At 35.9% G+C, this 15,632-nt stretch overlaps 1 protein-coding gene across 7 annotated transcripts in view; it reads left to right on the plus strand.

Annotated features, from left to right (window-relative positions):
* Acaca (acetyl-CoA carboxylase alpha) overlaps window positions 1-15,632 on the plus strand; it is a 276,215-nt gene that overhangs the window by 161,029 nt on the left and 99,554 nt on the right. For 6 of the 7 annotated variants that reach the window (XM_027950233.2, XM_071603728.1, XM_071603729.1 and 3 more), the window contains 6 exons: window positions 1,304-1,327; window positions 3,952-4,095; window positions 4,896-4,992; window positions 6,141-6,248; window positions 10,769-10,825; window positions 11,097-11,141. In XM_027950233.2, coding sequence (XP_027806034.1) covers window positions 1,304-1,327; window positions 3,952-4,095; window positions 4,896-4,992; window positions 6,141-6,248; window positions 10,769-10,825; window positions 11,097-11,141 — 475 coding nt within the window. The remainder of the gene's footprint in view (window positions 1-1,303; window positions 1,328-3,951; window positions 4,096-4,895; window positions 4,993-6,140; window positions 6,249-10,768; window positions 10,826-11,096; window positions 11,142-15,632) is intronic. The other variant, XM_071603724.1, reaches the window with a different exon arrangement.

The following is a 15,632-nucleotide window of genomic DNA, read 5'->3' on the forward strand; positions in this document are numbered from 1 at the left end:
GAGTTTGCTCTTGCTGCCTTATGAATTCAGTCTGTGATAACAGGTTTGATGCAAGGAGCATTGCTACCCACAAATCACATGAGGTATACAGTTTGTGTGCAGTGATATGTCACAGCTTTTTATTTATATGGCCAGCTCAGTCTGTTCTGCTCCTTTCACTGCCATGGCAAGTGCATCACTTTCCTCCCTCTATCCTCCTTCCCACATATCATCAGCACCACCCACTATGTTCTGCCCATTAAGTCCTCTGTGTGCCAGAAAACTCCAACAATGATTAAATGCTGATCAAAGAATGTAAGGTTAAGATAGCAACCAATCAACCACTTTTTATTGCCCCGAAATTGTGGGTGGTAAGTATAACTTTGCCCATTTAACATTGAAAATAAGGATTTTTATTTGATTCTTTATCAGTTGGGGAAATGACTGACATTAAGATTTTAAATAATAGTGGCAAAGAGAACACAAGAGACTTGCCTTATTTCCCATTCTTATTCTAGTCTTTCTTTGATGATTTTGGCATATTCTTTATGAGAAAGTTCTAGGACTAGTCAATTTTCAGTAGGGTTTTATTTATGAAGAGTCCTAGAGTTTTTAAGGTAATATTTAAAAAAAAATAATTATTACCCTAAATTCATTTAATTAAAAAGTATTAATTAATTTTAACCAATTATACCACTCTAGTGATAGAATCACTTATCATGATTTTCAGTTTAAGCTCCTATGGCACAGGGTACCCTCCATTCCTCTCCCCACAGAAGCAAGAATATGACTGAAAAACTGGAAACTCAGATCACTGGATTCTTTTCTTTAGAAGAGCATTTGTAGGTCCATTACAAATTGTAGAAAAACAATTAAGGTGTAGGAGAAACTGTGTAATCAACTTCTCTTATTACACCTTTAATAATAGAAACAAGAAATGAGTCTTTAAGAATCTTGTCAAGAATTGTATTTCATGTTGCAGCTTAAGACAACATACCATATCATATAGCTTGAATTAATTTTCATTAGTCTGTGTTTTACCAATACTATGAATAATTGTTTTATAATAGAGTTATTTTGAAAACTCCATGGCAAATACATTTTGACCCTTTCCTCAACAGCTGCTGTAGAGAGGTAGGTCAGGAGGCATGCCTCTTTGGAGGCACCCTGGGGGTTGAAGGGTAATGAGCACTTAATTATGTCTGCTGAATGCTAGAGCTGCCAAACCGGAGCTCCTTGTGACTGGTCTGTATCTACTCTGACAATTCTTTTATTATGGCTTTCACTAACCTATCAGTAACTAACTGTGGTTGTTTAATTACAGAGGGAACATCCCCACGCTAAACAGGTACCGTATGTTTAGTTTCTTTTCCAATTAAAAGCACCTCTCTCTCTCTCTTTTTTTTTCTTATAACTTAGAAAGCGAAACCAGGAAAAATAATGCTACACTTGACAAGTTAATGTGTTATCTTCTGCTAGAGAGTCCTGAGCTCCCCTTTGGACAGACTAAATTACTATTTCTGTTTGGAAAACGTGTCTTCAGCTTTTCTTCAGCTGTTCTAAAAGCAATACTTGAACGCATCAGTATGGAAAAACTCCTGTTTAACTGTATGTGATAGGGAGTTTGTCTGCCTGATGTTCAGCTTTACTGAAAACATCTTTTGCTGAGTTCTCTGTCTAGTTGGGAGTTTGAGGAGAAACCATTAAGGGTACTCCTATCTGCAAATTGTTCACATTCTTTTCAATTTTTAGTTGTTCTAAGTTGTTCCTCCTTTAAGAGGAGTACAAATCTAGATATAGTTGATTTCATGTTTTATGAGTTTGTTAGCTAATATTTTCTGAAATATTAGTTTTATAATGATTTGAAAGTCAAGTTTTGATTTTAAACCTATAATAAGATGAACATTGGAAAAATATATTTAGGTTTTGATATGTTCAACCCTGTGAAGAGGTTTCCAGGCCAATATAACACAAGTGACTTTAGTATTTACTTTGTGTTCCTCCTGCCTTTCGAGCCAAGCAAGGTAACACAATGCAAGTTTGAGAGAATAGCGGTTCTGCTTGGAGTTGAATCTACAAAGTGCGAAGGCAGTGAACTCTTTGTAGATAATGTTAGATGTGAAAATAATTATAGGTTTACATTTATTTTGTACCTCTCCCTTTAGAATATTAAGTAATCAAAACTGATCATAGCTTTTAGAGTTCAGTTGAGATGTGGAGAAGAAAGGCAGTGTTTTTATAGGATCCTCCAGTCTCCCCTTAGAGAGTGGACTTGGTTCATTCTGCCTGCCCTTAGCTGTGCTGGCCCAGGAGCATAGTAGAGAAGGGAAACTGAATAGTATATATTTCCCATGGGGTTCAGTCTAGGGTAAAAGATATTAACCCTATGTTTGCTACAAACACAGCCTGTTGGTTTTGTAGAGGGAGTTCCATTTAAATGTTATCGGGAACCCTTATATCTTTTCTGTCTAATACCACACAGGTAGAAAAATACCTCAGAAAGTTGCTCCTTTAGTAAATATATTTGGTGAACCTAGAAAAGAACAGAATGATAGCATTTCTGGGTTAATACAGCTCATAATCCCAGTTTCTAGTGAGTGCCATGTGTAAGACTTGCTTGATGTGTGTTTCATTTGTTTGTTTCACTCATGGTATCCATGGTTTCCTCTCCCACTCTGCCTTTCTATTCCCTAGTATTGTCAAAAGATGACATACCTTTCCGTAGTCATCATTTACCAAAGGAATGAAAGCCAGGAGTGTCAGTCTCTATAGTCTGTGTGAGCAGCATTTCCATCCTATAAAGAATTCCATTGCCTTTTACAAGTATGATTTGCAATAGGGTACAGTAAATACCCAGGTCTCAAGTTCATGTTGCTGGCTTTCTTCCTCCTGCAGCACTGCAGGTGGTATACTTTAAGGAGATTTTTGGGCAGTTCCCCAAAGTGCAGGTGCCATGGCCTCACTCTGAACTTGCTTCAGATCAGTATGTCAGTAACATGTCAGGCAAATCCTGGAGACATCCATTAGCTTGGTCCTTCCTAACAGGCTGTCCTGATTGACTGGGCATTCAGAAATATCTTGCAGTATTATTTATCAGTGCGTACTTCTGAGGTGCATCAAGGAATATTCAGATTTATTACAGTTTAGATTGAACAAATCAGTTCAGTTCTCTTCAAGCATCTTCATTTAGCAACTATTTGTCATGCTTACACATACTTTGAGACCCATGCTCTGCTTTTTGTATCTTGCTGGAAATTATTAAGAGCTCTCAATGAAGATATTTTTGCTTTTGTATAGAATTGTTTAAATATAAAAAGGAAATTTTGCAATTTGGGGTTAAAAAATGTCTCTCTTTTTAAAAAGAGAGGACTGTAATTCTAACTATCCCTATCAGCCCATTAAAGTAAAAGGTAAATACCTCAGTAAAGTTCATTTTATAGACAGACTTGTTTCTGTACCATAAATAATGCTTTTTTGTAATGATTTACTAAACCATTTTATTCTTCTTAATTAGAATTCTTATTTTATATACATGTGTTTACCTATCTATACATCTGTGAATACTTAACCTATCACAGTTCCTAGAGAAAAAAAATGCTTTAAGTGTTGCATAATTACTCAGTTTGCATATTTCCTTTTAATGGAGGGAATGTTTGGGGAGGGGGAAGATGCAGGATGGTTTTTAACCCCTATGTGGTATTCATTCATCAGACATGTCATGCTGTGAAATTCCTGACACAACTTAACATTTCTATTTAAAGAAACTTTGAATGATGAAAATTTAGTTTGGGGAAATTCAAATGAAACATGAATCTAACAAAACAACCTTGTCTATAGTGGGCAAAAAACCATATCTGCTCTGCAACCTGACCCTACTTCAGAGTTTTCTCCTATCTTCTTTTCCCTGTTGTTACCTCCCAATCCTCATTCCTACCCTCCTTGTCTAATGAACTCGATTGAATTGCCCTTTAGAATGTCCTTCTCCTCCAACCTCAACCACTATGGCATGACTCATGTAGCTAGTGTCAGCGATGTGCTGTTGGACAACTCTTTCACACCACCATGTCAGCGGATGGGTGGAATGGTCTCTTTTCGGACTTTTGAAGATTTTGTCAGGTAAGATATTGTGGAACTGTGTTTGTATAAGGGGAGCCATGGATCTGTCTATTTGGGGGTCTCACCTTCCCCAGAATGGCCATGAACTAGTTAAAGAGGTATCACCCTTATTGTATATGCCTTCAGAGAAGTATCTATCTTTTCATTTCCATCTCTCATTCAGACTCTACAAGCCTCTGCTTGTAGTATGAGCCTGGTCAGAAAAAAAAAAAAAAAAAGAAACAAACAAAAATCATCTTTTCCTTAGAAGCTAACAGAAGAAGCTGTCTGCTCTGTGATGAGTGAAATGTCAGGAGAAATTAAACACAACACTAGAGTGAGCCCCACCAGAGACGATACATCTTTTGATTAAATGCATTCAGCATCTATCTCTTGATGTATACTGATGCATTACCCTAGGGGGAGGGGTAATTACATTGGTCTGTCACTGCTCCAGTCCCAGGCTCTTTCTGTTACTTTAAGACTGATGATGACAGCAGTGCTCATATCTTACATATAGCGAAACAAACAAACAAACACAAAAAAACAAAACCCAAAAAGCACTAGATCTTTCTTTTTTAAAAAGAAAATATATATATGGTTTATTAAAGTTTAAACAATCTATCCTCCTAATTTCTGCCACTTGGTGAAATTTTGCATGTCATCTCTAGCCACTGGTGATTCTATTCAGTTGACTATTGAGCACAGGGCAGCATAGATTATTCTTTTAGACTGAGCTGCCAATGGTAGCATTAGTTTCCTGCCACTTAGGTTTTCTGCCACTCAGATTTTCATGGTGGGTGTTTCTCTATATTTTTCAGAATATTTGATGACGTGATGGGCTGCTTCTCCGACTCCCCACCCCAAAGCCCCACATTCCCAGAGGCAGGCCATACATCTCTGTATGATGAAGACAAGGTATAGTGAGTAACCCCTTTGGGAGTCTGCTTTGTTCTTTCAGACACAGGACTTGTACTATATACTATCTTTCTGACTTTGGAACATATGGAGACACAGGACTTGTACTGTGTACTATCTTTCTGACTTTGAGATATGATAGAGAAGAACTTACTTTTTAACCCTACTTTACATTTTTTAATTTAATATGCCTCATTGAAGTATTTTTGGAAACAGGTCATGAATTTTTTTTCCTTTTTTTGTGGTACTGGGGATTGAACCCAGGGTTGCTCACTACTGAACTACTTCTCCAGCCCTTTTAGTTTTTGAGACAGGATCTCTCTAAGTTCTTCAGGTTGGCCTCAAACTTTCAATCCGCCTGCCTCATCCTCTGTAGTAGCTGCAGTTACTGGCATGTATTACTGTGCCTGGCTAAATTCTTAATTTAAAGAAATACTAATTAATCTTAGAACCCATAGTGTAGAATGGACTGAGCTATATCCATTGCAGCTGCCTCTCGGTCTCTGCATGTTGTTTTAAAGATTTGAACCTTGATTGCTGAATTTTTACTCAGTTATGGTTTGTATCTTTTCATCTTGGTGTTATTATAGTCCTCAGGGAATAGTAGATTTTTAGACTGCAGAAAAATAGATATTTGTTTAAAACTTCGTACTTTGATGAAATCTCTTCTTTTCATTTCTTAGTAAACACATTGTTCTGTTCTTCACCTACAACATTATTTTCCCATAGTTTGATACTTCCAGTGTTGGATGAACCATAAGGAGATATTTTATGTGAGAATATGGTCAGATGGTTTCTTTCACTCATTTCTCTTCACATTCATTGAAGAATGGTGGCAAATAAAATGGTTTAACTCCCATTTTGGTAGTGAAAAAGTTGAGACATGGTGATCTTCAAGTTCATGTCAAGTCAAGATAAAGCTAATTCAAGCTAATACCTTTGCTGGCTTATCTTTTATGTGTTTTTTTTTAGTTTCTTTTGTGGCTGTTAGGCAGTACTTCTGTTTGCTTATTCCTACTGATTAGAAAAACAGAACAACCTGTGGAGGTGGACTTCTTTTTATGTTATTCTGCCAGGTACTATAACTTATTCTTGCTTCTGTGTTAGCCAGTGTCGTCATTTCTTTGGTTTGTGTTCTTGGGTTCCAGGTCCCCAGGGATGAACCAATTCACATTCTGAATGTGGCTATCAAGACTGATGGTGATATTGAGGACGACAGGCTGGCAGCAATGTTCAGAGAGTTTACCCAACAAAATGTAAGTCCTTGATTAAGCGAAGCTGGTGGTGGCCCTTCCTGCTGGTTGTCCAAGGCATCCCCCACCCTGCACCAGAATGGGGATTGAACCTAGGGTCTGGCACATGCTAGGCAAGTGTTCTACTGCTGAACCTTTTTTTTTTTTTTTTAAAGATAGGGTGGCACTAAATTGCTAAGACTGACCTCCAACTCCTTATTATTTACTGGAATTATGAGTGTGCAACACTGTGCCTGACAAAAACCATCCTTTTATCCGTTGCTACTTGTAAGGTTTATCATTTATAATGGCTATGTCTTTTATCATAACCATCAGAATTTTGGCTAGTTCTGCCTATAAGAATAAAATTCTAGAGAAATTTGGAGGAGGGGACTGGGGATTGAACTGAATTGCACTCAGCCATTGAGCCACATCTGCAGCCCTATTTTGTATTTTATTTAGAGACAGGGTCTCACTGAGTTGCTAAGCATCTCGTTTTTGCTGAGGCTGGCTTTGAACTCGCTATCCTCCTGCCTCAGGCTCCCAAGCCGCAGGGATTACAGGTGTGCACCACTGCACCTGGCTATGGCTATGAATATCTTTTTGTGTCAACAAATATTTGAAATGTTTTTAAGGAAAGTTATGTTCCTAAAGTTTAAGCTTTCTAGTCTTAAAATTCCAGTCACCTCCTTAATATTTTATGTCTTTTTTTTTTTAAGTACATTTTTTGGGAGGCAGGTACCGGGGATTGAACTCGGGGGGCTCTCGACCACTGAGCCTCATCTCCAGCCATGTTTTCTATTTTATTTAGAGACATGATCTAACCCAGTTGCTTAGTGCCTAACTTTTTGCTGATGCTGGCTTTGAACTCATGATCCTCATGCCTCAGCCTCCCGAGCAGCTAGGATTACAGGCATGTGCCACCATGTTCAGCCTCTTTTGTTTCCTAATTCCACATGTGTAAGCCCAAACACAACACAAATCCCTTCTCTGTGTTTCTCTTCTTTCCTTCAAAAATATTAGTTATGCTTCCATCCTCCTTTCAATTTATATCAGTTTGATATCTCACATTTATAAACTCCATAGTCTGAACTTAAAGTCTCATCATTTTCCTTCACCTCTCACCTAGAAAGTTGTTTCCTCCCTTTCTCCCTTCTGCTTAAGAACTGTCTCAAATTTTACCTCTTTGGTGAGGACTTCTGAGTAACTCATTAACTCTGAGTAACTCCCTTGAATTACTCATTACCATATATTTATTAGCAATAAGAATAGTTTTTATTTGGGCTTGGGTGGTAGCTCAGTGGTAGAGCACTCGTCTAGCACGTGCGAGACCCTAGGATCGATCCTCAGCACCACATAAAAATAAATTCATAAAAGGTATTGTGTCCACCTACAACTAAAAAATAAATAAATAAATAAGAGTTGTTTTTATCTATAAAGATTCTTATAGTGAAATTGAGGGGACAGGATAGGCATGCTGAAAACGATAATCTGTAGTTAATTTTGTTGTATGGTGCTGAGGATTAAATCTAGAATTTCACACATAGTAGGCAAATGTTCTACTACTGAACTACATACACCCCACTCCCTACAGTTAACATTTCGTTGTGGTATGTCATAAATGCCAAAGCACCCTCTTAAACTGCCTTTAGTTTGATGTAGCTCGGTGGTAAACTGTTTGTCTAGCATGCGTGAGGCCCTTATTCAACCCCCAGTACTGCAAAAAAACAAATACAAAACTGCCTTTAATGGCCGGACCCATGTGTTCTCTTTGAATGGATAGCACTTAGTCTACAGTGCTTGTTTTAGAGAAAAAATTCAATAGATGTTTTTAAAACTTAATTCAGCAGTATAAACAATTAGTGCCACTGGCATTCAAATCATGTAATTCTAATGGTAGATACCTAGGGAAAAGATGGAAACTTTGTAATTAACATGCATCAGCATTTACTCCATAATACTCTCAGGGCACATAGACTAGCTATGCTATCAAGGATTGCAGTGGCCGACATGAGTAAAAGGTACTTTCAGAGAAAGAAAAGTAGGTGACATGCCTGGGAATTTTTCTTTAGAAGAACAATTTACCTTCCTTCTTGTTCTTGGTCAGTGACCATATAAGGCCAGTGAGGCCAGTGACCTTTAGTGGAAGAATCCAAAGTTGTATATGGTGGTTGCCACTACTGCTTCATGAAATAAATCTATGAAAGTTTCTTCCCAGGTTTTGAAGCACTGATTGCCTGTATTTGATTTTTTCCATAATTGACCACAACTTTAAATTATTTATCACCTTCAGATCTAAATATTGTATATCATCACACAGATTTAAAGAGGTAGTGTCTTTATTTATTTACTTATAAAATATACAAATTTATTTAACATGAATAAGCAATAAGGGATTATTTTTTCCTTTATTTGACTTATAAGCTGTGACACAGAGAAATCTAGTCTTTGCCTAAGGTTATTCAGAAGGGTCAGGGTAGACTGTGCTGACATTCCAGGCCAAGAGAAGCTATTAACTGCATCAGGTATTGTGTTTATCTAGAAATATTTGGCATTTTCATCTCCTTATTTAAAAATATATATGAAAGAAGAAAAGGAAGGAAAAGCAATTTAAGAAAAGAAAGCTGAAGTGATAACTAGTTTTGTTTTTCACTTCATGATCATGCTCATAGCAGTTTAGAAAGTTTTTTTTTTTTTTTAACGTACGCATTAAACTATCAAATAGGTTGATCCAAATTGTCCAAATAATCTTCTAGTCCCAGCATGTCTTTTTTTCTCTCATAGAAATTAGGATCATATATTTGTAAATGACTTGTGGAGGAGATTGAAGCAGTCAGTGTAAATGGAGTTTCTCCAGGTGCTGACGCCTAATCGCTGGGTAATAGCTGTGGACTTGCTGTGAGACCCACATTATTACAATGTAATCAGAATCCTGTTGCTCTGCTGTTATTGTCAGCCACTTGTGGAATTTTAAAAGCAATAACAATTTTGATTTTAAATCATGGCATTATTAAAGTTATTTTCTTCCCTTGCCAGAACATAGCTATTGATGCTTGCCTTTGAAGGACCTGACTATAGTGGAATTCTTTGTTGGTGTCAGAAGGAATGCTTCTGTTCCTGGTTACACTGGGAGACTAGGCACCACCACACCCCTTTTCTTTCTACACAGTTTTTTCCTTATTGTAGTGTCAGTATTTGGTTATTTATGCTAAGGAGCATGATGACAGTATGGAATATTTTTAAGTGTGGTTGGATCAAAACTTACATTTGACCTAGGAATTTATTATTAGAATTTATATATATAAAATTTATTTTTTCTGTATTTTTTGCTTGTACTGTTAGTAAAGTCAATTTTATTACTCAGCAATACCGTAGAAGAAATAGAGAAATACGAGAAAATGTCCCAGAAACATGCTTCTTTATAAGGGGAAGCATATTTGGATTTTAAAAAAAGGGGGGGAAGCAAATTTGGATTTTAAAAAAATGAAAATTAAGAATTGGCTTGTGTCAAAACACATTCTAGTGTCATGTATAACTAATTAGAACAAAATTTTTTTAAAAAATGGCTTTTGAACATATCTCTTGGTTAGAGTTATAGCAAGAAATATTATCAAACTTAAGTCTGGATGTAGGTTGTAAAAGGCCATGTATTTTTTTTCTCTTTGTACTATTAATATATTCTCTCAAGTCATTCAATTGGTGGGATCATTTTTTCTATATGTTGCCATGTAGCCCCTTTGTTAGTACTCTTAAAAGCATGTCTTTCATTTAATTCATACTCTGTTTCTTTGCTTTTTGAGGTAAGTGAATAGTAATGGATAGAGAGAGGCTAATTTCCAGAGGTCCAAGACTCTCTTAAGAGGCTATCTTGAGATTTCTAGTCTCTGTTTACTCCTAATATACCATTTGCCTATGCCAAGTGGAGATATGAATGCTCCTTAAATTTAAAAGCCCATTAAACATTGTTTTCAATAAATTTTAAAGATAACCTTTTAAAAAAAAATAACTCCATGTAAAGTAAGGGGGAATTGTTTTTGAAGAACTGAAAAGTTAGGATTTGTTAGATTCTAGAAATGCTATATCTAATGGTAGGTAATATCTATATTCTAGGTAATATCTATATTTCTGTTTCATAGAAAGTTCTTTATTTTCATCTACTTGATTTCATTTAGCTTATACATCAGTAGTATTAATCTTCACATTTAAACACACAACCAATACTTTAATTTCTAAAAACATGAATTGTAGGCTTACTTTGGTGTGAAGCAATTCTGACAGAACTTAGGTGACTTCATATAACCCTTTCTCTTCCACAAAGTTTTCTTTCAATTTTTTTTGCAAACCAATATAAAACCTATTCCTTAAGACTTAGCCACAGGAGCCATGTTAAAATCTGTTTATTTGCAAGTTTGAAGATTCAGAGCTGAGATTACAAATATCCAAATAGGGTACTTAATCCAAACAGAGTGTTACAAGGATTGAACAGGGTAAAATTTAGGTTGAATGGAGATGTCATCTATCTTATTTTATGTGTTTGTTCATAGAAAGCTACCTTGGTTGAGCATGGAATTCGACGCCTTACTTTTCTGGTTGCACAAAAGGTATTGATTGACATGGAAATTGTATGTGTATTTCTTGTGCTCTTACCACAATTTTTAAAATAAAGTGGGATTGTAGTAATATGCTTACTTATAGAATTTATGCAGAGAAATAACTTTTCCTATAAATTTAATTTTTAATAAACATTAGACAAAACATTTGAGATTCTGGGAAGGGCTTTCTAAACTCTTTACTTATTACTCAGTTCATTTAAAATGTTATTACTAATTGGTGGTTTCTATTGTTTTTTTTTCTTTCTGTCTTACTTGAAAGGATTTTAGAAAGCAGGTCAACTGTGAGGTGGATCAGAGATTTCATGTAAGTAAAAGGAACAATTATGAAAGACAACTTACTGTTTTATCTGTTTGCCACCAATAACTGAAACAGAATATGTCTGAGTTATTTAGAAGGGTTTAGACTGCTGATGTTTGGTCTCTCTTCATTTAGAAAGTATTATGATGAATATTCAATCCTTCTATCAAGTGTTCCAGCAAAAGTTTTTTTCCTTTTTTTAAAAAAATTTTATAATGAATTCTTAATGTTTCTCTGAGAAATAGTTAAGGATGAGCATATGCTTTTCTTCAGATGAATAAGGTAGAAGTAGGAACTAATAATTTCTTCTGTGCACATATGAATCAATAATCAGTTGTACTTTGAGGTTTTGGCTTCTACCAAATATGGATTCAAGTTCTATTATCAAGAAATCTCACTTCTGAAGAATAGTGATTTATTATTAAAAATGCTGTAGCAGAGCCAAAGTTGCTATTTTTATCTTATGTTAATTCTAAGAATAGGAAATAAGTAAAAATTAAGTATTCTTTTGTTTGTAGTTCCATTTACCTGAATTGACTTAAAAAAAATTTTTTTTGTAGTTGTAGATGGACAGCATTTCTTTATTGTTTGATTGTTATGTGGTGCTAAGGATCAAACCAGGGCCTCACAAATGCTATGCGAGTGCTCTGCCACTGAGCTACAGCCCCAGCCCTTGAATTGACTTTTAATATTTATGAAATTAAAGTTTTTATGTGAAAGACAACTAAGTTAATAGCCTTGTATCTCAACTGTAGTATACCCATGTGATCAAACCTAGTATGATGACAGCAGTAAAGTGAAAGATCTAGTTCACAGTCAAGATGTCATTCTCAAAATGACTGATTATAGTCAAAATATCTCACTAAAAATTAATTCTAATGTAGCTAAGAAAGATTCCAGAGGATGTTAGGAAGTCTCAATTTTCTTGATGAAAAATTTTATTTCATTTTGCTTTTCTGTTTGTTTTGTTTTAGCAAGTAAGATAATTTAGTTTTCAAGCCCTACTCATTTGTAATAATGAAGATAATATTGAGATTCTGGAAAAGACTTTCTAAATTCAAGGACCTATGTGTGATTGTTTTTATTAACCTTTTGTTTATTAAGTCTCTAATACTTGACATTTTGTTTCCCCTCTTACAATTCACCTTGCTGAACTAGTCTGTAGAGAACCCTGCAAACTAAAGAGCTAGGATTTTCTGAAATGCTTTAGGAAATGTTGTGGACTATACAGCTCCCTTGTGTTATTGATGTCAGGAAATCAAGCAGAGTGCAGATATATATCAATCAATAATTTTAGATAGGAAACTGAAGTCACTGGAGAAGTATGAGGAGCTTAAAGAGAACCCTGGGGCTTTAGGAAGAAAAATCAGGAGCTTAGAGAATAAAATTGATATTTGGGGACAGAATATGAAAGCCTATGAATAAACACTGTGACTAGTCAGAGCTAAGATAGACATACCATAGTCATCCCTGGATTTTGGAAAAGTATCGGTCAAGGTTCTTAAATGTTAGTGTGCTTTTTCTTTTTTGTCACTGAGTTTGGAATAATAACATATTATTTTGGGGAATGATGCTGAATTTTTAAAATTCTTTTCCTTTTTGTTAATAGTGCAGATGGAGTCTTCATGTCTCTAGTATACTAACTGGTTTCCTGTAATAAGCATTCCATGATCAGTTACAACAGTTCACTAAATTTTTTAACTTAAAATTACTAGTTCTCACTATAATTTTTAAAAAATATTTTAGGTATGAAACACACAAAATAAAAACCAATTCTTATCTCTCTGAATCTATGTCATGTCCTAGAGTATGTCTAACAGCTCTAAGACGTTTCCTCCCCACTGTCCTAATATTTCTGTATTTCTATTCAATGGGGACATGTTTAGGCAAAATCTGTTAGGAAATGAGATCAGCAGGAGGTCTCGCCTGGCAATCACTGTTCCTATTTATAGTGGCATTGAGTGGGAAATCAGTGAAATTATCAAGTGACTTGATTTGTCCTGAGTGTAGGAAAGTCTGCTTTAGAGCATAGAGAACATTAAGGTTTAAGTGTAGACTAGATTTGCTTTAAAGAATTGAATGTCAGAGTAGTTGGGGTGCTTTATGTTATGTTCCTTAGAAATGGTTAGAATTTCACAGGGGACAAGGGCAACTATTACTGAACTCTATCCAGAATCTACAATGGCCAGGAAGCCTTGGCAGAAACTGTACAAATCCAGGGCTTGCTATCATAGTGCTCCTGTGAATTTGTCTGTTGGTGGTAGCTTGCCATTCATGAAGGATGCTTAGCCTCTGTCATGTCATTTGATATGTGCTTGGCCATAGTTAGTGTAGTGTGAAAAATAGGAAGCTTTCCAGGAGTGTTAGAGATGAATCCCTTGATCTCTCTGGCTTCTTGGTAATCCACTGTGATGTATGCAGCCTACCTGTTCTACACTGTGAAATCCCTATATTATTGAATAGAAGAGAGAATGCACACGTGAGGGGGCAAGGAGAGAAGGAAGGTTACCAAGTTTTGTTCAATGTTGTTATGGAATGAAGCAAGCTATGCTGTTTCATAGTCATGGTCTTTCAGATTGCTTCAGAACTAGAACAAGGCAAACGAGGACCAGAAGAGAAGTTCCTGGAGAGTGTGTATATTTTGAGGTGTTTATTCAGATATCAGTGCTGTCTCTAAGCATTTCCAGTACTGTATAGTCACCATAGTCCCCAGAAAGCCAGCCACTCTAGCTAGCTTTACTCTAAGTGGGGACTTGTTCTGAGATGGCAGTGCTCACCGGTTATAAGGAAGTTTGGTGTCAGTCCATTTCCATAACCACCTAATTGAATCAAATACTCGTAATGGGACTTTAAAACATAGCTGCTTAAAATGGATATTTAAGCAGAAAGTTTGAGGAAAAACAACTCTATCCATATATATATAATTGTATTAAAAAGAAGTATCCTTCAAAGCAAAAGAGGCTCCTTGAATTTTTGTAGCTATTTTCTGCAGTTGTCTAAGATGTAGCTCTACAGTGTTGTTAGTTAAAATTCACCAACTCACTCTCTGTTAGTTTCACTCACATTTCTGGTCTGGAATTCTAAAAAGTGTAGCAGAGGGTACAAATTTGGGAGATATCATGGTTTTTGGGGAGAGATATCATTTTTTTTTTTTTTAACCCCTGGGCTCTCTACCACTGAGCTACACTCCCCATCCCTTTTTAAATTTTTATATTGAGACAGGTTCTTGCTAAATCGCCCAGGCTGGCCTTGAACTTGTGGCCCTCCTGCCTCAGCCTCCCAATTGCTGGGATTATAGGCATGCACCACTGCATGGTGGAATATGCTTGGCTATATATTAGCAAAGTGCTTTGGACACAATGCCTTTATTTTATTTATTTATTTTTACGTGGTGCTACGGATCAAACCCAGTGCCTCACATGTGCTAGGTAGGTGCTGTATCACTGAACTACATCCTCAGCTCCAGCAAAATGCTTTTTAAGGAGACTAAAATGCATATTTTCAGGACTTCTTCCTTTCCTTTGCGACTTAAATCAAAATATCAGGTCCAAAAATTATGAAAAGATTCTAATCAAGCAGTTTTGCATCTGTTAATAAAATGTTTTTTTTTTTCCTTTCTTACATGTAAGATTTCATGAGATTTTTTAAATTGTTACGCATATCCCAAGAAATAATTGTAGTTTCATGATTGTTATGAGTGACTCCCACTTTAAAATTAAATGTTTTGGATTATTTAAGTTTTGAGGGAAGAGCTCATGAACGGTTGTCAAGTTTCATAATTCATGTATTTATGTGTAGATGTCTGTCTGTTCTTCCTTCTTTCCTTCCTTTCAACCTTTCTGTCCAAAAAGGTAGTTCTGTTTGCTAGTGGACCAACTATGAGTTTTCAGAGGGTTTGGTATGGGTTTTTGTTTTAATTACAGTCTATATAATTAGTTCTCAGCATGTTGAGGTAAAAGAGAATTGCACCAGCAAGCTCCCAATTTCTTCATCTCATTAGGTTTTTAACACGATTATTAGTATCATAATCAGCTATGATGTTTTCTGTTGCAGGTTTTCACATTCTCTGATTTGCAGGGTGTCTTGATTGGCTAATTTAGGCAAATTATTTTGATTGTCTTGATGATGGTTGGCTGATTAGAACACAGCAGGGGTATAATTTCTTCCTGAGAAATGTTGCATTCTTTTGTTTTTGGTACCAGAACACTAAGAGGGTTTTTCTTTGTGTACATTCAATTATGATATTTGCCCATAACACTAGTAGAATGCCTGGAAAGCAATTACATTAGTGATAGAATAAGCATGAGTGCTGTTAGTGGAAAAATTGGCAGTATGAAGATGAGGTGAGATGAAGGATCAGACTTTTAGATTTCTTTTCTATGGTTCTGTGGTGGTGTTTTTTATTTTGAGTGGCTTTCTATAAAAGTTTTCAGACTTCTGGTCTCCCAAAGAATTTCTCAATAGTCCTGCTTTCCCATTGCATGAAAGTTCTTACCA

The sequence above is a fragment of the Marmota flaviventris genome, chromosome 17, assembly GCF_047511675.1.
Source record: "Marmota flaviventris isolate mMarFla1 chromosome 17, mMarFla1.hap1, whole genome shotgun sequence".
Classification (NCBI taxonomy): Eukaryota; Metazoa; Chordata; class Mammalia; order Rodentia; family Sciuridae; genus Marmota; species Marmota flaviventris.